The 26,227-nt window shown below is 45.2% G+C and overlaps 1 protein-coding gene across 1 annotated transcript in view; it reads left to right on the top strand.

The window, feature by feature from the left end:
* The window catches only part of EPHB1 (EPH receptor B1), a 445,762-nt gene extending 419,926 nt beyond the window's left edge, over positions 1-25,836 (top strand). The window contains exons 13-16 of the mRNA XM_010364833.2: positions 12,289-12,438; positions 19,422-19,615; positions 20,760-20,915; positions 24,373-25,836. Coding sequence (XP_010363135.1) covers positions 12,289-12,438; positions 19,422-19,615; positions 20,760-20,915; positions 24,373-24,481 — 609 coding nt within the window. The 3' untranslated portion in view covers positions 24,482-25,836. The remainder of the gene's footprint in view (positions 1-12,288; positions 12,439-19,421; positions 19,616-20,759; positions 20,916-24,372) is intronic.
* The last annotated feature ends 391 nt before the right edge of the window (positions 25,837-26,227 follow it).

The raw sequence follows: 26,227 nt of genomic DNA on the forward strand, positions 1-26,227 counted from the left end.
TGCCCTCCATATGCAAGGACACACTTCTCCATGTATCTTCCTCCCTTCTTTCCTGTCATCCAATATGAGGAAAAGGCAGCATGGGATCTGGAATGGGAGGTTTCAAGAACACCCCCCCACACACTTTTTATCAGGTGTGGACCCCTGGCCACACTCCTCTCCTGTCCAGTTCCCAGTGCCTGTAAAACAAGACTCAGAAATACCTGCTTTACATTCCCAATGTAGAAGATACACAGGAAGGAGCTGGCCCCCCACTACAGCCTTTGGAGCAGACTCTGCCCCTCCTTGGCCATCCCTCACCACCACCAGAGGAGGACAGACGGCCCAGAGAGCAGGGCTCATGCAGGGAGGCAGGTGGAGCGTTTCTGTCAGCACCGGCACACACTGCCAGCGTTAGCTAACAGCTCCTCATACGCCCCTCTGAGATAATTAAGTATTATTATCCCTATTGGCAGGTGGAGACGGTAAGACAGAGTGGTTAAGTGACTTAGTTGTAACTGCTGGGACTGTTTGAGGGAGAAACCATGCCAAGAAGGAAGTGCAGTTCAGGAGGCCAAAAGAGCTTAAGCTATTTAATGTGACTGATTATTTTTAAATAGCTGTTGGAGGGCGGGGGCAGGAAGAGAGACTAGAAGCATGGCCAGTGGGCACTGGTAAGGCATCAAACATTGCAATGAAAAGAAGGAATATATCTAGTGTATCTCTTAAAATGGGTTGCCATAGACAGTCTGTCAACTGCTTACCCCACATGAAGAGGAGAAAAAATAATTGAAGGCCATGATAAGGACAATAGAAAACACCCGCACAGTCTTCCCACAGAGCTGTACAGAGGTCTCCAAGATGGCTAAGCAGGGGCCAGTCTCTATCTGAGAGCCCCAACCTTCTCCAGAGACAGAGCATCCACCAGAACCAGCAGCCCCACCTCTAGCCACTGGGTATCAGGAGGACTTGCCAGCTGTATTGCCATAGTAAGTGCAGCCTCACCTCAGAGCAGCAGGAAGCCCATGTAGCTTCCAGGCACCGGGCAGGGACAGAATGGGAGAAGATTTTGGGTGACCAAGGGTTGTTGGGGAGACACATGGGAAAGGTGGAATGGCATCATGGCCTACTGATGGATGGAAGCCATGGAGACATGGGAAAAGGCCCGGGGGTCACTGGTGTGGCAAACAGACTGGCTGACAAAAAGAAGCTGTGGTCTCCTAGGATGATCCTGGGGCTGAGGGTGGGCAGCAGTGAGGCATGGATGTAGAGAGGCTCTAGGAGAAAGTACAGTTCCTGCCATTGTCAGAGAAGCAATGGATGAAACCCTGGACGTGGCCTGGAAACAGAAGGGGAGATAGCAGGGTGGCCTCCGAGCCTCCTCCTCAACCCTTCCTGCCCTCTGTTCCATGGTCATCCACGCCAACCTGTCACCCAGAGGGTCTGGAGGCTCGTTGTCCCCTCCCCACCTGCCTTGGAGGAGGGCATTTTTGTTTCAGCAGCAGGGCAAGTGCAGCCCTGCTTACTACATTCCTGATGGGATGCTGGCTCTCTCTGTACATTATCAATAGCCCACCATCTGGGAGAGCAAAGTGTACAGAGAAGCTAAAGCACTTTGGGGTTAATCCAATTGCTCTTGCTCCAGAGCAGTCACTTCAGGAACACTGATAGCAGGACTCAAGCTTCAGGGACTGCACGATGAGAGAACGCACCTGCACTGTTATTTTTTTATTCTTATTAGCAAGATGTAAATTAGGGTAATTTAATTTAAATTTTAAAAATAATTTTGGCTTTTACTTTAGATACATGAGGTACATGTGTAGGATTGTTACATGGGTGTATTAAACCCAAGTAGTGAGCATAGAACCCAATAAGTAGTTTTTCAACCCATTCCTCCTTCCCTCCCTCTCACCTCTAGTAGTCTGCATTGTCTATTGTTTCTGTGTTTATGTCTATGTGTGCTCCATGTTTAGCTCCCATTTATAAGTGAGAACATGTAGTATTTGGTTTTCTGCTCCTGCACTAATTCATTTAGGATTCTGGCCTCCAGCTCCATTCATGTTACTGCAAAGGGCATGATTTCATTCTTTTTTTATGGCTGCGTAGTATTCCATGGTGTATATGTACCACATTTTCTTTATTCAGTCCACCATTGATGAGCACCTACATTGATTCCATGTCTTTGCCATTGTGAATAGCGAGGCAATGAACATAGAAGCTGCCCCACTAAAGACCTGACTACCACTGCGGGATTCCCTGGAGAGTGTCCGCCTCAGGGCAGACAGGATGTTGTTTCTTTGCCCTTTATTGTCCCTGGCCTGACTCGGAGAGGGGCCTGCTTGTCAAATGAATGAAGGCAGCTAGTTAATTATTCAGCCCTTGTCTTTCCATCCTTTCTTTTAATCATACCATACTCAAGAAGCACTGTGTAATAAAAAGAAATACTAATGCCTATATCCTGGCCATCAGAGGCTGTTTTGGGTGTGGATAGTAAAAGACAGCTGTTTGCCCAGTCAGTATAGTACGGAAAAATGACGTCTGTTTGGTTGAAGATTTTTTTTCCAGTTGGGAAATGTCACCAAGTGGCCTTTCTGTTCTTCACACATGAAATACACACTATCATCCGCATATTTTTAGTTAATTTATGTCCAAATAAGCCTTTCTCTTGCTGCTGGAAAATTATGTTTGGGCTGCAATTACCTTTCGCAGCATTGCACAGAAGGGTTTCGGCGCTCACAAAGCTCAGGGGAGAGGCAGCAAGGACCCCACCTGACTGTAAATCTTTCCATTTGTAGTTATTCAAATCACATATTTTATTACTAGTACAAAATACATTGTGTCATTCATTTTGGAGGAGCAGCTAATGCTTCAAGAAAAGCTTTGAAAAACATTCTATTTAGAAATAATTTTGTAGGCAGCTAATGCTGTGTGTCTTTTTGGGTTGTCTTTTCTCCCAGCCCTTTTCTCTGTTATGTGTGCCATTTGCATGACAAATGAGACCATCCTCTCCAAAAGCTCACCTGTTCCTGCAGCCTACTTCTCACCTCAAGTTTTCATTCTCTGTATATTGCATCATAATCCTTAGCACAGTCATAAATTACAGTGTCACCATCAAGATTGTGGCTTCCGGAAAGAAATAAGCAGCAGGGCCAGATGAACTCTTTCAGAAGATGAGCGACTGTTTTCATGCAAATTCCCGGCATCCTGGGGAACTGGGAACAGCCTCTTTATTATATAGACTCAGTTGCAATTCAGCAGCCAGAAGCCATTTCCACTAGCTGTTAGAGGCTGGTGACACTCAGAGCAAGATAACCTTTTAGGCAGAAACTTCTTTTCCTTCTTAGCTGATATGAGTCTTATCTGGAAAAATATCACTTTACTCATTAGATTGAGGAAAATGGGTCAGTGTACTTTCAGAGTGCTTTTAAGTTGAGACATGTATTCTAAAATACCTTTCTAATTTGACACAGAAACAATTGCAGCTCACTTTAGAGCAGGGCAGTAGACAGTGACTGTGGAACAGGAGCCGGGGTGTGCCACATGGATGCCCCCTGAGCTCAGGCCCATCTGTGTGTGAACTTGTCTACAGTGGATTGCACAGACCCTCACTCGCAAGCAGGTGCTGTACCCAGGCTGGTCGACCACACAGTCAGGAGGGTCACTGCTCCAAGGCAGAGTGTCCAGCCTGCCAACTCCAGCGTAACTCTTGACATACAATGTAAACTTTATCTCAATTTGCCCTCCATTTCCTTTGGGCCACAGATACACTTGACAGAAACATTAACGAGGCCAATTTGTTGCTTTTTTTTTTTTCGTTTTTCATCATTTTAAGATCTTTTGAGGCTTAGTACAATGTTGAAAAATATTTGCTGTGTTAGTCTGTTCTCATGCTGCTAATAAAGACATACTCAAAACTGAGTAATTTATAAAGAAAGAGGTTTAATTGACTCACAGTTCAGCATGGCTGGGGAGGCTTCAGGAAACTTACAATCATGGTGGAAGGGGAAGCAAACCTGTCTTTCTTCACATGGTGGCAGCAAGAAGTGCCAAGCAAAAGGGAGGAAAACTCCTTATAAAATAATCAGATCTTGTGAGAACTCACTCACTATCACAGTACAGCAGAAGGGTAACCACCTCCATGATTAAATTACCTCCCACTGGGTCTCTACTACAACACATAGGGATCATGGGAACTACAATTCAAGATGAGATTTGGGTGGGGATATAGCCAAATCATACCATTCCACTTCTGCCTCCTCCCAAATCTCGTGTCCTCACATTTCAAAACATAATCATGCCCTTCTGGCAGTCCCCCAAAATCTTAACTCATTCCAGCAGTAACCCAAAATTCCAAGTCCAAAGTCTCATCTGTGACAAGGCAGGTGCCTTCCACCTATGAGCCTGTAAAATCAAAAGCAAGTTAGTTACTTCCTAGTTACAATGGGGGTACAGGCATTGGGTAAATACACCCATTCCAAAGGGAAGAAATAGGCCAAGGGGCTACAGGCCCCATGCAAGTCCAAAATCCAATGGGCAGTTATTAAATCTTAAAGTTCCAAAATGATATCCTTTGATTCCATGTCTCACATCCAGGTCATGCTGATACAAGAGGTGGGCCCCCACAACCTTGGGCAAGTCTGCCTCTGTAGCTTTGCATGGTACAGCTCCCCTCCTGGCTACTTCCACAGGCTAGCCTTGAGTGTCTGCAGCTCTTCCAGGTGTACAGTGCAAGCTGTTGGTGGATCTACCATTCTAGGGTCTGGAGGACGATGGCCCTCTTCTCACAGCTCCACCAGGCAGTGCCCCCATGGGTACTGTGTTGGGACTCCAACCTCACATTTCCCTTCTATACTGCACTAGCAGAGGTTCTCCATCAGGGCTCTACCCCTGCAGCAAATATCTGCCTGGACATACAGGCATTTCCATACATCCTCTGAAATCTAGGTGGAGGTCCCCAAACCTCAATTCTTGTCTTCCACATACCTGCAGGACAAACATCTTGTGAAAGCTGCCAAGGCTTGGGACTTGCACCCTCTGAAGCAATGACCTGAACTGTACCTTGGCCCCTTTTGGCCATGGCTGGAGCAGCTGGGATACAGTTCTGCAGTTCCAAGGCTCCACACAGTAGGAGGAACCGGAATCTGGCTCAGGAAACCATTTTTCCCTCCTAGGCCTCCAGGTCTATGATGGGAAGGGACTGTGGTGAAGGTCTCTGACTTGCCCTGGAGACTCTACTCCTTATTAGTTATGCAAATTTCTGCAGCCACTTAAATTTCTCCCCAGAACATGGGTTTTTCTTTCCTATTTCATCACCAGGCTGCAAATTTTCCAAACTTTTATGTTCTCTTCCTCTTGAATACTTTGCCGCTTAGAAATTTCTTCGGCCAGATTCCCCAAATAATCTCTCTCAAGTTCAAAGTTCCACAGACCTCTAGGGCAGGGGCAAAAAGCTGCCAGTCTCTTTGCTAAGCATAGCAAAAGTCACCTTCACTCCAGTTCCCGACAAATTCCTCATCTCTATCTGAGACCACCTTAGCCTGGACTTTGTTCTCCATGTCACTATCAGCATTTTGGTCAAAGCCATTCAGCAAGTCTCTAAGAGGTTCCAAGCTTTCCCACATTTTTGCATTTGATCTTAGCCAAAAGCCCGAGAAGCGATGCTTTCCCACATTTTTGTATTTTCTCCTGAGTCCTCTAAACTGTTCCAACTTCTACCTGTTACCCAGTTCCAAAGTCACCTCCACATTTTCAGAAGCATCTCATTCTACTGGTACCAATTTACTGTATTAGTCAGTTCTCGCACTGCTAATAAAGACATACCCAAAACAGGGTAATTTATAAAGGAAAGACTCACAGTTCAGCATGGCCGGGGAGGCTTCAGGAAACTTACAGTCATGGTGGAAGGGGAAGCAAACTTGTCCTTCTTCACATGGTGGCAGAAAGGAGAAGTGCTGAGCAAAAGGGGGAAAAGCCCCTTATAGAACCATCAGATCTTGTGAGAACTCACTATCACAAGAACAGCATGAGGGTAACCACCCTCATGATTAAATTACCTCCCACTGGGTCCTTCCTACAAGTAGGGATTAGGGGAACTACAATTCAAGATGAGATTAGGGTAGGAACACAGCCAAACCATATCACTTGCCATGCAAACAGCTGCCCACTTCCTCACCCAAGGCAGACATTGCTCATCAACACCAATACCCCTCTTCTCTCCATACCTGGAAGGCCTAGCCCCTGGTTCTCAAGCTTGGTTGCCCATTGGAGTCACCTGGGGAAAGTTTTATTTTTTGGTAGTGCGTTGAGTCTTCTAATTTTGAGTCTCTGGGAGTGGTGCCTGAGCATTGATGATTTGAACATGCTTCAGCTGATTCTTACGTGTAGTCATTAGTCACAACCTCTTGTTGACCCCAGTCATGAAGCCTCAGAATCCTTCTTAAACCAGGCACTAACAATTATCAAAGTTTGTATTCAAGACAATTGCTAAAGCAATCCATGACTTATGTCTGATTGATCTATGCCAGCAGTTCTCAAAGTGTGGGAACCACACTGGGAATTTGTTAGGAATGCAAATTCTCAGGCCCTACCCCAGAACTAGTAAATTTAAAAGTCTGGGTTAGAACCAGTTTTATGAGCCCCTCCGGTAGGTTCTGATACACATTCAAATTTGAGAACCACTGCTCCAGTAACTGTGACTAATGGCCTGACAGTCTAATCACCTGAAGCATCACCAAAAACCTACCAATTCTTGAGCATTACTCAGAGAAATTTGAATAAATTAGGATACTCATGGCTTTAAAAACAAGCAAACAAACAAACTTTCCCCAGGTGATTCCTATAGGTAACCAAGCTTGAGAACCACTGGACTAGGCCTTCTAAGTTCTCAAAGAAAAGGTGTATTGGCCTTGCTTTCAGCCAGTGTTGTGCATTTACCTAGGCCTGGAGTGGCCACCTAAGTCTGGGGACACTGATGGTAGAGTGAGGATAGAATTCTCCCTCAGGCATGGTGACAAAGGGCAGTGCTTCAAGGTATGAACTGTGGCCGAGGTCTGACCAACAGCACTGATGAAATGTTAGAGGGGCCCTGTGGTTAATCGAGGGGCTTTGATATAAAGTGTTGGAGGTATCCCTCACTCCCAAGCCCCCTGATAGTAGCCCATGATGGTTCTGCCACCTAGGAACTTAACAATGGCATTGTTAAACTAGTATCTGATAAAATTGTACATACTCAGTGTATTAGTTTCCCATGGCTTCTATAACAAATTATCACAAACTGAACAGCTTTAAACAGAAATTTATTCTATCACAGTTCTGGAGGTTGGAAGTCTGAGATCAAGGTGTTGGCAGGCTCATTCTCCCTTTGAAGGCTCTAGGGAGGATCTATTCTATGCCTCTCTCCTAGTTGCCATCAATTCTTGATGTAACTTGGCTTGTAGATGCATCACCTCAATCTCTGCCTCCATCTTCACATGGTGTTCTCCCTGGTGTGTTGTTGCATTTTCATTCGGCTTTCTTATAAGGATGCCAGCATGAAATTTAGGGCTCATCCTAATCCAGTATGATCTCATCTTAACTTGATTATATTTGCAAAGACCCTGTTTCCAAATAAGATCACATTCACAGGTATCACAGGTTAGGACTTCAACATGTCTTTTGCGGGGATATAACTCAATACACAACATTCAATAATTTATTGTTTAATGATAATTAGAATATATTGTGTGGTTTGAATATCTATCATATTGGATTTTCACAACAACCTCAATGTATTTTATATATTAGAAACCTTTTGGAATAGCGGGCATTATGAAATTCAGAGCCATTTCATGATACACTCAGCCATGAACCTATCACTTCCAAACGTCGAGGGGATTCTCTCATGCTGCACAACTGAAATATTTGGTGAACAAGTCCATGAACACGATACTCAGTATTCATGAGTGACTGGATTTCTGCCATAATCCCATTGAGACTTTGTCTCACACAGGACGGTGGAGAAAAGTGCTGTAGCAATGACCGGACACATAGAAGTACTACCCTCTGGGATTCTCAACAATAAGTAATTAGCAAAAGGAATCAGTCATATTCCTGGACCTCGGCCTGGAAAACTTCATACTTGGGTGGGCTCTAAAACCAAAGCTATGTGTTGTACTTATGTGACCTCACTCTGGCAAGACAGTGTGCTGGCTGGATGGTATTAGGTACATCCATTGCCCATTGAGAGTAGGGCTGAGGGTCATCATTACCATGTCCACAGCAGGGTACTGAGGATAGAATGGGTGCTACATAGATGCTTGCTGCATGCTGTCTGAAGCTGAGGGACTAAAGTGCCTCCACACCAAGAGCTTCTACCTGTTGGCATCACACCTGCTAGCAGGTGTGGATGTGGGTCGGCAGATGACCCTGAGGATAGCTGGGTTAAGATTAATTCACTGTCAGATATCTTGTCTTAGTTCACCACATTCTACACACACACACACACACACCCACACACACAATCTTAAGTTTATCTTATATCTGAGTTAAGACATAATTATTCTGAAGCAGTGGTTTTCAAACATTTGAAGAATTCTTGGCAACACAACCATTCAATACAAAACTCTCTGTGGAAGGTGTGTATGAAGTCTTGAAGGGAACTCAGACCCTGATGATAGTGAGGGGCCTCTTCCTGTTCTTCTCTTCTCCCTCCCCCATGCTCCAACAGTGACCCCTGTGGCAGTCCTAGGGAAACCCGGTCCCTGCAGAAAGCAGATCCATGCCCTTAGCATCCCCCAGGGAAGCAAGCCATCTGGTACCTTGTAGAAACCCCTGCCAGGGACAGTGCTCTCCCCAAGCCCAGTGTCAGCACTTCTGTGTCTGTATGAATGCAGATTCCTTTCCAGTGAACTCCATGCATTCTTCACTGCCCTGAGAATTTTTCCCTGATGTTCCTCACCACCCAGTGGCACAAGCACTCCTCTATGCCCCTTCCTCATGGCTGCACTGGGGAGCTGGGGGCTCTTAGGGCACTTTACATTCACATGGCTGTGTTGGTCTTGGTGTCTGGGCCAAGCTCCTCATGCAGCAGTGGCAGGACCACCTGGCTGGCAGAACCCTGCCTGCTGCAGCGTGGTTCCACTTCCTTTTCTTCTGCTTCCCTCCATAGGGCTGGTCACCATCCTCTAAATTAATAGATTTCCTTTCACGTAATTGAAGACAAGTTAATAATCATCACCTGATAATATTAATTATGTCAATAATTGATACTGATTATATCAATAATCATCACTCTGATTACTTCTGAGCACCAGAAGGCAACATTGACTGATGTTTGAAAAGATGGAAGAAAGATTTAAAACTCCTAGGAAACAAAGTGCCCACTCTTGTGCCCCCCTGACTTTGCATTTCCTGTTGTTCTGTCTCCCAGGACAGTGTCCCCCTTCTCTTCAGCTGAGCAGGAGAGCCTGCCATGACCATCTGTCACCTGCCTGTTCAGGGGCTCTTCTCGAAGGCTCAGCCACCTGCTGGGATGGAGGGGGGCGGCGGTGACAGGCCAAGCTCAGTGTTCAGTGAGGCCCAACAGTGCAAGGTGGCCGGAGGGCTGGAGGCTCGTTGCCGTGGGCCAGCACTTCCACTTTCCAGGCAAGAGGGAGCGGCCTCACAGCTATCACTGACAGCCCCTGGGGTTTGCTCCAGACTTGGCAGAGGAGGACAGTCTCAGACTCCCAAATCTTTAAAAATCAGAAGAGCCACACTGTCATCTCCCCTCCTCTCTCTGACACAAAAACACACAGAAGATAAGCAAGCCCTAACTCTCTTTTACTCAGAGACCTACACTGCCAAGTTTTCTCTGTCTCCCACTCTCGCACACAGATTGATACATTCTCACACAGAATCTGGTTCTCTGTCTCTCTCTGGCTCTCTCTCTCTCTGTCTCACCCACACATACACACACACACAGTATACTAATTAAACTCCAACTCTCTCCTACCTCACTTGACCCAGGTATTTTGAGAGAACCAAAGCCCCTGTTTTCTGGGGGAACCCAGGCCATCTCGAGGTGTGACAACAGCACCTCCCCTAATGGCAACACACAACCTGGGGTCTCTGCACTATCAGACATTGACCTCCAGGTGTTTGGTAGCTGCTGCTTCACTGGATGAGTTCTCCTCCTCTCTTCCCAGCTGTGGGGACCGTGTAGATAAAACCAGTAAATTCATTCATGTTCTGGGGGATGCTGAGAATAGAGAGTCCTGCTGCAGCCACAGCCTGAGCATGCCCTCCAGGCATTTGTCGTGTAGCTGGCATTTGAGCTGAGGACATCTCCCCCACCACAAAAGCCTGCCACCATCCTCAGGACTGTCTTCTTTGCAGAAAGTGGGATGTGTGCCTGGGGAGGTCCAGCCTGGTTGCCTTTATTCCTCCCAGGCTCCAGAGAGGAAACCAGATAAAAATACACTTTGCTGTTTGCTCCTTTTTTTTTTCTCCCTAGCTTGGGTTAACCATTTTTACATTTTTACAGTATTTTTGCTAACGTCAACCATGTATCTTTGGTGACTTGAGCAGATTGTAAGAATGGGCAGTATAAAAATATCCTCTTTCAGTGGAGGCATGAGGTAAATGAGGAGGGGAGCGAGGGAGCTGCCATCCCCGCTCTGTGCTGTCACTACTGCAGCCAGCGGCTTCATGTTCCGTGTATTATGAGTGAGACAATGCCTAAGCATAGAAAAAAGCATGATGGGGTGAAATCCTGGCATTTGGCATGAAGAACTGAAAAGGGGGGCCATATTTGCTATCGGGAGTGATGAGCTTTGGAGGACAGCCTTGGCGGGCACCCTGTTTAACAGCTGTAATTGGCACTGATACTGGACAGCATAGGCCATGCCAGCTGTCTCCTCTATGCTCACCTCCTATTACTTCTCCTTTAGGAACTCTGTGCTTCAGCCATTGTGGATTGCTTGCATGTCCCAGCCTCTCTCTTATTCCTGGCCGTTGCACAAGCTGCTCTCTGCCTGGACTTCCCTCCTGCAGTCACTTCGCCTGGTTAACTTCTACTTGTTCTCTAGGGCTGCGCATAGTGAAAATAATAGTTAACACTGGGCTGTGTAGGTGCTGATGAGAAACTGAGGCACAGAGAGGTAGGTTATTTGCCCCCGTCGCACAGGTAGAAAGAGGCAGTACTGGTATCCAAACCCAGCCAAAGGCTCCAGGAGTTCTTAACCACCGTCAGAAACTGCTTCTCTAACAGCTCCTGCCTGCCTTCCCTGACCCTTCCCTGTGTTGCGGAGTCTCCTCTGGTTTGCAGAATACCTTGTACCTACTCTCATCTTCACCTTCCCTTGCTTGTCAATGTTTTTAACAATATATTTTAAGCTTCTCTTTTCTTGTCTGCCTCCCCACTGTCCTGTTCAGTTTGAGGGCAGGGACACTGGCTCATTTCTGGGACACCAGCTTCTCAGCAGGACCTGGCACAAAATGGTACTTTTTGCCTATTTCTTGATGGGATGAATGAATGAATGGATAGATCTGAATCCCTTAAGTAAACAAAACTGGCCAAGGTCTGGCAGACAAGCTGAGGGCCAAGCAGAGAGCCAATTTAGAAAGCTCCATTGTGGGATTGGAGGCAAGAAGGAGAAACAAGCCTAAGGGCGCCCCTATAGAAAAGGGCATCTCCAGCCTCTGGAATCTTGACCTCCACTGAAGGGCTGGCAGGACAGTCAGCATGTAGAAAGACCACAGCACCGGGACCATTCAACCCTCGTGAAACCCGGGGCTATCTGCAGGCTACAGAGTTAGGAAAACCTGCCCCCCAGAGGTGGAATGCAATGAAAATGGGGCAGAGGGCAGCATAGCATGACCTTGTAGTGGCAGGGCTCTTTAGGAGGCATGCTTCATCATTCTTCTTTCCTTTTGTATCATTGCGATTCCTTCTGACCCAAATGTGTTAGCTTTTACATTGCCAGGGAACAAAGGAAACCATAACTTGTATCTCATGTAGCCAATCTCAGGTAGTTCCAGTAAGTTTATGACAGTTACACTCTCTCCTCCCACCCACCTCCCCTGCAGCAACATTGGAATCAATATATAGGGAACTGGGGCACATGTGGTGTGTCCACATAAGGCTAGAGGCCAGCACAAGCATGCTGGTCACCTTGAGCTTCTCTAACTAGGCATAGCAACATAGCTTGTGCATGAGGCAAGAATAGCCTGTCTGTCATAATTCACAAGATATGGGAGTGAGGGTTTGAAAGGGTGTGCATGCCAAGTTTTTTATTGCCTGCCTTCAACCAGAAACCTGATGGTTGGGCTGACCACTCTTTCTCCTTTCAGGGAGGGAAGATCCCCGTGAGATGGACAGCTCCAGAGGCCATCGCCTACCGCAAGTTCACTTCAGCCAGCGACGTTTGGAGCTATGGGATTGTCATGTGGGAAGTCATGTCATTTGGAGAGAGACCCTACTGGGATATGTCCAACCAAGATGTGAGTGTCAGCAGCACTTTGTCACTACAAACCCCCATCGAAGGGATCCCAAAGGCAGTAGCATACCAGTTCTTCCTGTTTTCAGCTCCTGGCCTCATAACCTGAACCTGCAGTGTTCAGGGCAGGGGATACACGGACACCCTTAGCATGGATGTTGGAACTAATCAAAGAGCCCAGCATGGAGGTGTGAAAGTCCCTATGACCACAAAGCCTGTAGAGGTGCCAAGGCCACAGACCCCAACCCAAGAGACAAAGGGCTGTTTAATTCCAAATGGCTGAGGACCATGAATAGATCAGCCCCAAATTAAGCAGTAAAGTCTACCCTGCTTCTAAGCGTTCAGATTCTGTGTTTTCCTTCCCCATGCACAACAGAGGGGAAGGAGGCACTGGACTGAGGGCCAGGGCCTTGGTTCCCATCCTGCTCTGCCTCTGATGGCTGTGCTCCATTGAGCCAGTTGCAGTTTCTTTGTGGAACTTGTACCTCCTAGCTTTAAAGAGAGGAATTGTAAAGGGCCCTTCTTCCCCGAGAATTCACTCTTCTATGATCCCATATCACCTATCAGTGAAGGAAGAGGTGGAAAGCTTTCCAAAGCTGGTCAGCTTCAGATGGACCACAGGAGAGGGGCTCTGTCTGCGGGGAGGTAAGCACTCCCCCAGGATGCCCTCAAGGGAAAAAGGTGAGAAAGGAAGAGAAGGGTCATCTAACATGCTTTAAATAGAGGCTTTTTGGAATGTTCCACACGAGAACCTTTGCTCCATACTTACTAAAAAGTGAGGAAGCCTTTTTAGGATGATTTGCTTTGATAAGTCTCCAATGAAAAGTCCTGCCTGAATTTCAACACTGCCTCTCACCCTGAGCTGATCTCCAGGGACCAGGCCTCTTTTGTGCTTTGAATACGTACCCTCCCCTTGGAGCTGAGAGGATTACAATTTGCAAAGCTGCATATCTATGTTCTCTGCTTGCCCTTCCCATCACTTTGGGAGAGGGGGCAGTTTTTATCCTTCCCAACTTACAGCTAAAAGAGAAAGAACGGTCCCCAGTTCAGATCTAAGTCCACTGGCAGCTAGCCACACTATAACCCCCTCTGTGCCAGGGTGAACACTGAGGAACTTGTAAGCTGTGGAGTCAGCAAGCCTGCTATCCTGCCACAGGTTTAGTGCCATGGCAGCTGCTCAGAAGATTGAGAAAGGCGGCAATTTCCCAGAGAGACTGTGGAAAGAGGAGCTGGGGTACTTCTATGACAGTACTCCCTATTACCATGGGCAGAGTGGCTCCAGCCTGGAGTGGGTGAAATGACTGCATCCTTAACCAGGTCCTGAAGTCAACCATGGCTGGTGTCTACGTCCTCTATTTGTGATTAGCAACACCTTGCCTATGCTCCTGGAGCATGTCAAATCAGTAAGTGGTGGAGTTAGTACAAAGCCTGCTTTAATGAAATCAGCTGCACCCTGGTTCTGTCTATGCCAGCCGCTAAATGAGTATAACACATTAGCTAAAAAAAAGCAGACCCAGCAGGGCGCAATGGCTCGCGTTTGTAGTCCCAGCACCTTGGGAGGTGGAGGCGGGTGGATTGCTTGAGGCCAGGAGTTTAAGACCAGCCTGGTCAATATGGTAAAATTTTGTCTCTGCTAAAAATACAAAATTAGCCAGGCGTGGTGGCGCATGCCTGTAATCCCAGCTACTCGGGAGGCTGAGGCACAAAAATTGCTTGAGCCTCAGAGGCGGAGATTGCAGTGAGCCAAGATCTCGCCACTGCATTCCAGCCTGGGTGACGGAGCGGGACCCTGTCTCAAAAAAAGAAAAAAAAGAAAAGAAAAGAAAAATCAGACCCATCTTATCCTGCCCAAGACCTTAATCTGCTAAAGAACAATTCAGCACATATAGAATGAATTACAAAACTGTCTGACAAGCAAGATTTCACATTCAAGATATTTTCTGTCAATGCTGAAAACGAATAAAATTTCTGATATTAGACTTCCAGAATTCCCAGATTATTCATTTAACACACAGTCAGTGTATGCTAGTTGTGACTAAGCACTGTGCTTGCTGGTTCTATTCTTGAGGGTTTTATAGTCCAGTGGCATAAACATGGGGCTTTGAGAACATTTGAGTGGAGGAGGTAAGGGAAGACTTACTGGATATTTGACATTTGAGATGGGTCTCAGAGGGAATAAGGACATCTGTAGAGTAGCAGTTTATTCTAATTTTGCTGTGCTTCTTCAAAATAAAGCCCCTAAGCATCGTCTCAAGTACAATTTTCTCCCCGTGGGAGGCAAGAGGTGACTTCATGCCCATTCAGAAAGCTTCTTACAACCTGGCCTGGGAGAGAGCCAGGAGGGGCTCCCAGCTGCTGGACTGAAGCCTCACTCATCAGAAACCACCAAGGTGGTGGCGGTAAAGGATTTTACAGATGACAATTGAAAGGTTTTAAGGAAGAGAATTGCAGAGGCAAGTCGGAGTGCTGGTAATTAGGCTTCCAGAGCCCAGGAAGGTCTTTGAACATGTACAGAGAGTTTGTCAGCCAGAGAGAGCAACTTGGAAGTTCTGCTGCTTGGATCTGATTGACAGAGATAATGAGAGTGGCAGTGTCTGTGGAGAGGAACTGCAGTCTTATTGTAACATCAGAGCTTGACTTAACCCACTCTACCCTGGTTTCTCCACTACTCTGAGCTCCTCCACTTCCCTCTCTCCAGTGCAAGGTCGAGTAGGCACTACCCATAGCCTGACTCACTAATGGGAAATACATGTCTGGGGGCAGCTGGGAGCAGGCCCTGAAAATGCAAGGGCAAGAGGAGGGTCTCTGCCCATTTCCCAGAGGAATTCTAGTCACTCCATCCAGTCCCAGAGAGCACCTGGGGTCAAACTACCTGCACCTGATCCCTACCGGACCCGCGTATCTACCATTTCTCAGTACAGGTGAATAAAGGCAACCCCCTCACCACACCTCCTCCCTGCCCCTTTAATTAGATCCCAGGACATTTGCTTACACTGGCCTTTGCAACGGCCAAAAGAGTTGTTGCTGAACTTTCAAAGTGAGACAGCAGAGAGCTCTGGGTAACAGTTGCCTGGACTGGTCTCCTTACCCCCACAGCTTTACTTTTACTTCTCTCTGGAAATGCCATCTGATTTCATTCTAATCTTCAATCTTCTCAATAGCCACTTATCTCATCCTCTTATGGACCAATGAAAGGAGCCCAGAACTCACTTCCGTTTTCAACTCTGCTCAGTAGGACACCCTATGCCTCCAACCTTAGGCCATCTCTTTCCATACAATTCAAACCTGGTCACTGGTGTTTACAGCCATCATCAGATAGCCAGAATGAAGGTGTTTCTCTACTCCTCCCTGTTCCCCATACCTGCTAGTGAGGCAAGTGTGACAGAGAATGATCTCAAAGTCCTATTAGAAGACCAAAGTTATTTTCTGATATAATGATGTTGTAATTTGACTATAAATTTTATGTGCTCAGAAATTTAGAAAACACACAAATCCTAAAGAAGATAATATAAATCTCCAAAGGCATAGTACTTCAATCAAAGACTTGCGTGGATAAATGCTACTCATATACCAATGAAAGACCTCAGTATTTTTTCCTTTGGGCTGAAGGGTAAAAGCACACTTTTTTCCCTATGCACAAGAAGCATTAATGCTCCCAGATTATCAGCTCAAATAATAAATACAAAATTATTTACAAGAAGTAACAAATGGAGTAAAGTCGCATTTTCTAAACACAAACATGGTGGAGGGTTCCCATGGCTACGCTCTACCCTGCAAAGTGAGAAAAGTCCTTGGTGCTTTTAAACACTATCTTCCTGGACCTCCAAAATGAGCAGTAGTAGCTCCCTTCTTTGACGGGAAGACATCTACTATAATAGACACAGCCGTAATGACACCTTCTGTGTGATGAGGATTCATCCTACTACTCATCTGTGCTGTGCTCAACACGCATCACTTCGGTGTCATTTAATCTTTGTAACAATCTCATCTGTGAAGTTTCAGGAAGTCAAGTGACTCTCCCAAGGTTCTATAGCTAATAAGAAATGGAACTTGGATTTGAAACCAGACTTCCAAGGTCTATGTACTATGTAGTACTATCACCAACACAGCCAAATGGACCTGTGCTCCTAGCTGACCTGCCCAGAAAGGAAAAATCAGTGGCTTTTTGATATCCTCTGAAAAAGAAAGTAAACATACCAAACACAGAGCAAATACAAAACACAAATACCAGAACAGTCTTCAAAAAAAAAAAAAAAAAAAAGTGGCTCATGCCTGTAATCCCAGCACTTTGGAAGGCCAAAGCGGGCGTATCATGGGGTCAAGAGTTCGAGACCATCCTGACCAACATGGTGAAACCCCATCTCTACTAAAAATACAAAAGTTAGCAGGGCATGGTGGCGTGTGCCTGTAGTCCCAGCTACTCGGGAGGCTGAAGCAGGAGAATTGTTTGAACCCAGGAGGTGGAGATTGCAGTGAGCCGAGATTGTGCCACTGCACTCCAGCATGGGCGACAGAGTGAGACACCATCTCAAAAAAAAAAAAAAAAAAGCCAGTGGGATGCCATGATACCATGCTGTGGAGGCAACAAGGGAAACAGAATTGAATTCCATTCAGTCTAGAGTTTACAGGGAGAAGACTCAGCATGTGTATGGGTCCCCATTCTCTTGATCCCTTGCCAGAAGAGTTTGGATCAGCTGGTCACACCATGGAGCTGTGCTCTCACAGAAAGGCCCTGACTCCAGTGCTCTTTCTTGTTCCAGGACAGGTGAGGAAAATTAGTATCTGGGGCTCTAGCATCTAACGATCTGAGCAGAGATGACATTAGTTTAGGGGACCACCAGGAACATTAACTGGCCTGCACTGGAAGACTTTGAGGACCCCTAGCACCATGAGAGGTTGAATTTGGACTCTAGCTCCTCCTGCTGGCCCTACCTAACTTGCCCTTATGCAACCCAGAAGGAGCTCCAGGGGCCATTCAATGGGTAAGCCCACTTGGAGATTCTGTGACTGGGACCCTCAATCTAGTTATTTGGAAGGAACTGGAAAAGGGTGCGGGGTTTGTGAGCCAGGCTGATGGGAATGATGTCCGGCTGCTCATTCTCATAGATTACTTAGTTTAGCTCCATGCCCTTGTTGCATACCGAGAAGACATCAGACACCTCCAGGGGCTGTTCTCCAGGCTGAGATTACTCTGACAGCCCAACAGAGGCCTAGGAAATGCAGCTTTTGAAGTATTCAAAACTTAAAATCAAGCACCACTGTGATTTATTCCCAGCCCCATCTTTTGCTAGATGCAGTGCCCCTGGGCAAGTTACTTCACTGTTTATGCCTCCATTTTCTCATGGGGAAATGGGGTTAAAATGGTTGTCCTCAGGATAGCAGGGGAATTTGATTGACTACAGTTTAGAGGAGAAAAAAGATTGTCAGTGCAACACAGTGTTCAAAAGAGACTATTCCCAGTCACTGGATTTTTAAATATAGTGATAAAATTGATATGGTTTGTATGCTTGATTTTCACCCTATTGAATAGAAGAACTAATACACCTTGATTATCTCCAGTGACTTGGTTATCATTTTATCTCATGTCCCATCTTATGTCCTACATACTGTGCATAGAAATTGTAAAAACTAAACTAACTGAAAATACTCACTTTTTGACCAATTTATAAAGTATATAAAAAAGAAAGAATAATCAGTTGAAATGAATCTGATTATTTATAAGTAGAGGCAAAAACACCAAAAATGCCCTGAACTCCAAATTATTTTCTTTGTTGTTTAAAATGCTTTAACTATTTATTTTAATATAAAATCAATGCAGGATTATTATAGAAAATAAAAAATTCAAACAAGCAAAGAGAAGAACATAAAAAACATTCAGGTTTCTGCCTATCCAGAGGCAACTGCTATTAACACCATGCTGTATATCCTTCTAAGGTCTTTTCTATGCATGTGTATAATCGTTGGTTTTTGTTTTGTTTTTTACAAAAGCAAGATTATACTATACCTGAAGTTATGCAGCCAGCTCTTTTGCCTATTACAATATGAGCACATTTCCATTTCAATAAGTAGATTTTTGTAGTATCACTTTAAGGCCTACCTTGTATTTTAGGCCTTCTGTTGCATTATGGGTGTACCATAATAAATTCATATGTTTAGCACTTGGGTCACTTACAATTTTTTTTTAATGTAAAAAGCACAGAGTAGGCATAATTGATTTAAATGCATTTGAAGTTAAGATGTACTGGATGAAAAAACACAAAGATCTGAAAAACAGACAAAGTACTTAATGTTCCTAAAATCCTTACAAAATTACTCTCTGGAGTTTGTGAAAATTACCAAAATCTGATTGACGGTATTCATTTTGGACCACCTTGTTATTTTGACTGTTGTCATTGATTTGAACCAATTTGTTTAACCAAGTCCATTCATGTTGCTGCCTCATGAGGATTATGACAAATAATGCAGAGGAGGCATCTAGAGGGTCTCTAGCATGGAGTAAGTGCTCCACCAATGCTAATCCCTTTCCTCCCTTTCTCTTCCCTTCCAAATGAAAGAATGAGTCCACCACAAGTTTTGAGGACATCCTTTATAAATAGTGGGTTCGCTGGGTTTCCCATGTCATTGTTTCATCACCCCTGGTGCCACCAGCTTCCAGTAAGGCAGAATGGGCCCTATGTCTTCTTAAAGGGTGGAGATGCTCAAGCTGTTCACTGGCTCATTCTTCAACAAACATTTACAGAGGACCATGTGTGTCAGGCCCTGCACCAGGAACTGGGGACATAAAGAAGTACCATGATGTGGCCCCTGGTTTCTAGGAGCCCAAAGTCTAGGGGGATAAACCAAGTGCACAGAAAATCCATTATAGCAGAAGGTGTGTGAGCACAGAGCAAGAGCATCTGAGCCAGCCTGGATATAAAGGGGATGATTTGTGAGTGACTGGTTAGTGGCAGTCACGCAGTCACACCTGTTCCTTGTATGTCACTGCAGGTCATCAATGCCATCGAGCAGGACTACCGGCTGCCGCCACCCATGGACTGTCCAGCTGCTCTACACCAGCTCATGCTGGACTGTTGGCAGAAGGACCGGAACAGCCGGCCCCGCTTTGCAGAGATTGTCAACACCCTAGACAAGATGATCCGGAACCCGGCAAGTCTCAAGACTGTGGCAACCATCACCGCTGTGTGAGTCTAGTGAAATGGTGACCCCTAAATATGGGTGGTTTCATGGTCAGGGGCATAGCCAGCAGCCTCTAACCGTGATCATGTTCAAATTTTTTTTTTTTTTTTTTTTTTTTTTTTTTTGAGGCGGAGTCTCGCTCTGTCGCCCGGACTGGAGTGCAGTGGCCAGATCTCAGCTCACTGCAAGCTCCGCCTCCCGGGTTTACGCCATTCTCCTGCCTCAGCCTCCCGAGTAGCTGGGACTACAGGCGCCCGCCACCTCGCCCGGCTAGTTTTTGTATTTTTAGTAGAGACGGGGTTTCACCGTGTTAGCCAGGATGGTCTCGATCTCCTGACCTCGTGATCCGCCCGTCTCGGCCTCCCAAAGTGCTGGGATTACAGGCTTGAGCCACCGCGCCCGGCCCAAATTTTTTAAACAGTATCTAGTTACAGTGTGGGCCTTATGTTGAGGAGAGCACACATGCATGAAGAAACACAGGTAGGAGAACATTGCAATGCTCGTGATAGAGAAAATAGTGTCTTAAATCAGGATAATGGTTGTGGAAAAAAGTAAATGAGTTTTGTCAATTTGGGAGACAAAATCTTTATGACTTGGTGAAGGATTGGACATGGATGTTGAGGGTGAGGGAGATGTCAAGATAGCACCCGGATTTCTGGTTTGGATACCTGGGTGTCTGCTTTGAAATGTGCCAGAGAAGGTCAGCAGTGGGTCTCATTTCTCCATTTTTTTTCAAATAGCTAAGGATGAAACTAGGAAAAAAAAATGTTACCAATATATCTGGGGAGGTTGTGGTAAAATATGCATATTTTTAAAAGGATCATGTCTTTGAATGGTGAGGCTCCTAAATTTTGGTTTACAAAGGAGTTGGGAGCCTTCTCTTCCCTTCAGACTGAACGCTATGTCAATCTGCCTGTCTGGGTTAACTGACCTGTGACAGTACCCAGAGGCAGAGACACTGGCCACCTGGATGTAGAAGTCATGCTGATTTGGGATTCCATGAGGAAGAAAGGTTCAGCCCAGGGCTCCACTATAATCCTCATTCCATCAGGAATGCTGCCTTCCATGAAGTCAGCTGTCAGGCCAGACTGGGGCACTGTCCATGCATGTCTGCAGTGTGTGGTCATCTGCCCCTCTCTGTCTCACCAGGCCTTCCCAGCCCCTGCTCGACCGCTCCATCCCAGACTTCACGGCCTTTACCACCGTGGACGACTGGCTCAGCGCCATCAAAATGGTCCAGTACAGGGACAGCTTCCTCACTGCTGGCTTCACCTCCCTCCAACTGGTCACCCAGATGACATCAGAGTAAGTGATGAGAATCTCTCTGTCCAGACCACACCTAGGGGTCAGTGCTCCTTCCCTGCTATTGCAGATGCTGTGAGTCCTATTTCTGGCCTCATCCCTGGAGCTCCGTCTCTGTATAGACCAGGCCTGGACAGGGAGCACCTTGGAAAGATGTAGGGGGATGTGAGGGTAGGGTAGGGAGGTGGAAATCCACTCTGGGCCCCAAATGAGAGTTCTTCAAAGTTATAGCCATATGTCATTTGCCTAATCACCCAGAGTCTCTTCCCCATTTAAGTTTTTAAACTCGACTCATCAAAGAGAGCATCCAGATGGAAAGAACACAGACAGCCAGTACTTTAAATAACATAGCAGGAAAACCATTGCACTGATTCAGCAACAGTCTGCGATGTGTGGGGGGCTTGTCCTTATACTTAGATAGCAGTTGTCAATAAGCATGCATTTCCATCCCCCACAATTATTTACCAGTCTGTGGCTCCCACAGGAGTTTAGAGGAATACACAAAATAAAATTATTCAAATAAGATGAGAGCCAGAAAGAGTTTTAAAGATCCATGTGGTCCAGCATTTCCCCTAAGAATGTTCAGAGAAGCACCAGTTGTGGGAAATGTTAATAGGTTCTCCTTGGAAAAAAGGTCCCGCAGTCAAATAAATTTGGGAAATATTGTACACTTTATCACCCTCTTGGAGATTCACTGCTCATATTAGCATTATAAAGGCCATGAGAAATCCTGAAATAAAGGAACCCATTTAAAATTATTAAATACCATAGAACCATATTTTCGAGGGGCAGGGTTTTATAGAACTGTAGTCTGGGAAATATTTATCTAGTTCCACCACTTCCATTCTGCAGATTCTGAACTTACGTGACATTAGTGCTCACAAGCGGCAAAGTTGGGACACAAGCCTGCTTTTCTGACTGCCAGTTCAATGTTCTGCTACCTGTCCACCCCAGGGCCTCAGTGGTTCCCAGGCTTTGCTGCACACTGGAATCACCTGAGGACCCTTAAAAAATATTGATGCCTGGTTCTCACTCCCATACCTTCTGATTAGTTGTGGTGAGATCTGAGCATCAGAAGTTTTTACAGCTCCTCAGGTGATTCTAATGTGCAGCAAAGTTTGGGAACCACTGGATTAAGGTTGGCAAGAGTCAAATTTCACCTTCTGTACTCACAGAAGCTCACATAATCCTACCTAGGAAATTAACTCTACCCTTCAAACACACACACACACACACACACGCACGCACACACACACACAGGGGGACTTCATGGGCTCCGTGGGCTACAACATGTACCGATAGCACATATTGTGGAATCTGGCAGCCTATAATACACATTTCCTATGGTAGAAGATTCATTCATCCATCAGTCTGCAAACATGTATTGATCACCTATTATACAATGGGCACAATGCAAGGTGCTGGGATTTCCTCCTTGCAACTGGGGCAAACTGGTTGCTGAGACCCAGAAAAGAGTGGTGGTGATCCACCTTTTAGCTGAGCCCCCAGGGACAGCTTCCTGACATTCCGACAGCTTTTCTGTCAGTGTTCCTGGAGTCCAGCTCCACCTCTCTGAGGTCTTTTTTTTTTTTTTTTTTTTTTTTTTTCAGAAATGGTGGAGCCACCACTTTCTCCAGGGAGATGGTTTGAATGTGTGTCTAGCTTTGGATCCACTGAACATCAGAATACATTTCTAAAAAACTAGATTCATTTCCTGGTGATGCCAAAAAAAGATGGTTCCTGCCATTAAGAATGACTGTCAAATAGACAGCAAAAATTAATAAATAGAAAAGAAGCACTTCCCAGTGGAAAACCAGCTTCCTCATCTTTTAGAGTGAAAATTGATGCCCCTAGATAATCAGAGGGACTGAGTTCAGAGATAGAATCAGGTGTTTATGAAGACTGGCTACTCCATTTTCCCACTGTGATTTGCCTACGTATGGGGGCCATTGTCACATAATCCCCCAGGATCTAAAAGAATTCTCTCAGTCTGAGAATAATCACATGAAAAAGATAAGGGGAAGACCAAAAGGAAAGTGAAACTGTAAATTAAGGGATTTCGTTCAAAAAATGTCCACACACTATTAGAGCAATTTGATTTGTTTATTGAGAGGTAAAAGAAGGAAAAGGAAAATAAGCAACTTAATAAAATAGATTGTGGGACAATCTGTGAATTCAAAATTCAAGCATGCCTCCCTAAAGTATTTGCCAAAAAGACACGAACACTTTGAGCATCTCAACCAGCAGTATCCCTTGGGAGACTGACTACTAACCGAAAGGGGCATGGGGCGGGACAGCCAAGGCATTGTGGACAGAGATCCAGCCAAGGGTTCACCAGGGTCTGATGTGCAGTGTACAAAGCAATCAGCTGTGCTGGATTCGGGGGGCTTTAGAGGAAATACAGTCAGGACCTTAGAAGAGTTCTGCCAGCATCCCTGCAGGGGTGCTGAGAACCAACTTGTCTTGTATTTGAACACCAGCTCCACCACTGCTTACCTACTGTGTGACCTTGAGCACATTACTTAACTTCTCTGAGCTCTGCTTGCCTTGTTTATAAATAATTTATAAATTATTATAAATAATAATGCCCATCTCATTAGTCTGTGATGGGAGGTTAATGGAATGGCACATGCAAAGCACTTGATCCATTATCTACCCATAGCATGCACACAAAAAATGGTTACTGTTAAATTTTTATCATCATTGAGTTTGCAGTGGTCTCTCTAGTTTTATGAAATGCTTTCACATAGGTTTAAATGAGATAGCATATGGCACGTGGGATGCATTCAAGCAGTGTTATGTATTGTTATTAACTAAGAAAGAATGCATGGGTCTAGCACAGGTCAACTATAAGCCATGAACTTGTTCTTATTAATCCAATTCAGTGCTCTATCCTGGACATATTCCTTGGATTCCTGATTGGGCAGACATTTTAGTTATTTTGAGACCACTCTTCTTAAAAATACATACATTAAAATTCAAACGGAGGCAGAAAATGGAAACTCAGGGGGAAACATCAGAAGACCAGGTGAGCCCCATATCCTCTCGGTCTCAGCGGATGATCACTAATTTAGGCAGAAAACTCCACAGAATAACTTAAGCCCCATATAGTGTGCACTTGGAGTGTTAAAAAATAGCAGAGGAAAATTCCAGTCTATCTGAGGGTCAGGAGACAATGAAGGGGCAGCCTTAGAGCCCGTACATAAGGAGCACACCCCTGGGACAAGGCGCAGCACTCCCAGGATTGTCTAAGCTGAGGGCGTATTAGAGAAGAGGGAGAAAGTGAAAGTGAGCAGGAAAATCTCTAATTGCAAGTTTGCCAAAAACTGGGGTAAACTTAAGCTAGTTGGATTTTTGTAGCATGGCTACTTCCCAGGAGCATGGCTTTAGTGATGCGTTTTGATTTGCGAACAGCTGACCTAACACTAAAGTGACTTCTTTTCTGGCTCTTTCCTCCTAGAGACCTCCTGAGAATAGGGGTCACCTTAGCAGGCCATCAGAAGAAGATCCTGAACAGCATTCATTCTATGAGGGTCCAGATGAGTCAGTCACCAACAGCAATGGCATGAGAACTCTTGTTTCTTGGGGAAAGAGAGGAGGGAAAAGGACCAAGGTCAAGGGGGACCAGAGGTTGACCACTGTGGAATATACTGGAGAGACTGGCTTCTCAGCTGAGGAATGCATTTCCATCAGTGAAGAATCAACCGGACCTGTTGCTAATAGGCAGCCTTCATTTCTCAGTGACAGAAGCATGTTTGAGATGCCATGGGAAACCAAATATATAATAATAAAAATATAAAAAGGTGATGTTCAACAGAAGTGAAGGCAAAACAATATGCATCAGGAGAACAAGAGTAAACCCAGCTCCCATCCTCAGTGGGCTGGAGTTGCCCATCCACAGGAAGAAAGGGAAGGAGGTAGAGGGAAGAAACAGAAGCAGTGTTCCATTTTCTTCCTCACCAATGACATTCTTTTCTTTTCTCCTTTTGTACTCCTCCCTGAGAGTCCCCTCCCTTCTCCCACACTCGTTTCCCTTTGCTCATGACTCCTGTAGGGAAGTTTCTTCGAACAAAACCCAGCTCCTGAGTCTCCAGATGTTGTTCTGTCAGTTGCCAAAGGACTTTGCTGACCACTGCATGGGGATCCAACCAATTCAATTAATGTCTTCATATTGAAGAAGAGATGTACCTTCAATTGAAAACCTCGTTTTTCTTTTGTTTGCATTTTCTGCAAAAAGGAAAAAGAAACCACAAATTGGAGAAAAAAAAAAAAAAGAAAAACCTGTTTCCGTGTGCCAAAGCACACATATGTATGTCTGCGTTATAAAATGACTGTGCTTGTTCATAACAGATGCAAACAAGAAAGAAGAACTGGGAAGTCTTTGTCCCTAGGAAATCCAAAGGGGCTGGAATGTGGTGTTGGTTTGGCTTTCTGGTTGGCCCAATCGGCCTATTGGCTCAATGGGAAGAGAGGAGAGGGAGAAAAATAATAAAATGAAAGGAAAAAAATAAAAAGCTTGCAAATTCAGACAGGAAACAGGTGAGTGGTTTGAATTGGATGCAGTGTGAGCCATCCTGGAATGATACTGACTGATTAATTATTCCTGATAACATCTGAAGAAAAGGAGAAGGAAAGTGTTTCTGGAGAATGTTCTTTCACATCACTGGAATCTGCAATTCAAGAAGTGACAAGGGAGAATTCTTGCTTTACCTATGGACTGGCTTAAGCTGTGTGGCATCCGAGGAATGTTTCAAATGTGTCTGTGTTTCTCTTTACATTCCTTATTGTACCTCATCGTTCAATTCACTTTTGTAAATTCTACCTAACATTTAATTATTTTTAATTTCTCCTTTTACCTTAATCTCCTTGCTAATTTTATCTGTCTAATTAAAATGAGCAGAAGCATGTCTGGGTTTACGTAAAATGGTGTCAGAGTGTGTATACCTGGACCCCAGTGGGTTGTCCCCAAATTTCAAGAGAATCCTTAAAAACTGTCTTTCTTCTTTCTAATGTGGGAGGGAAGGAACACATCCCTGACTCCATGAATGCCAAGAAGCAGAATATATTAAACTCACTGGCACTGATGTGACCCAAAGGAAAAACTGAATAAAAGAGCCTTAAGAAGTCGCTGGCAAATAAACACAAACAATCGCCATGAATACACTATCAACCCTGATTTTAGTTTACACATTGCATTTGAGAAGTCCACATCCAGGCCAATTTTGTAAATGTAGACTGCTTGCTTGTGGTTTATCTATGAACGTGCAGTTGGGAGTGCCGAGATATGAGGCAGTGAAAGGTGTTATGGTTGCCAA

This window comes from Rhinopithecus roxellana, chromosome 1 (assembly GCF_007565055.1).
Source record: "Rhinopithecus roxellana isolate Shanxi Qingling chromosome 1, ASM756505v1, whole genome shotgun sequence".
In the NCBI taxonomy this organism is placed as follows: domain Eukaryota; kingdom Metazoa; phylum Chordata; class Mammalia; order Primates; family Cercopithecidae; genus Rhinopithecus; species Rhinopithecus roxellana.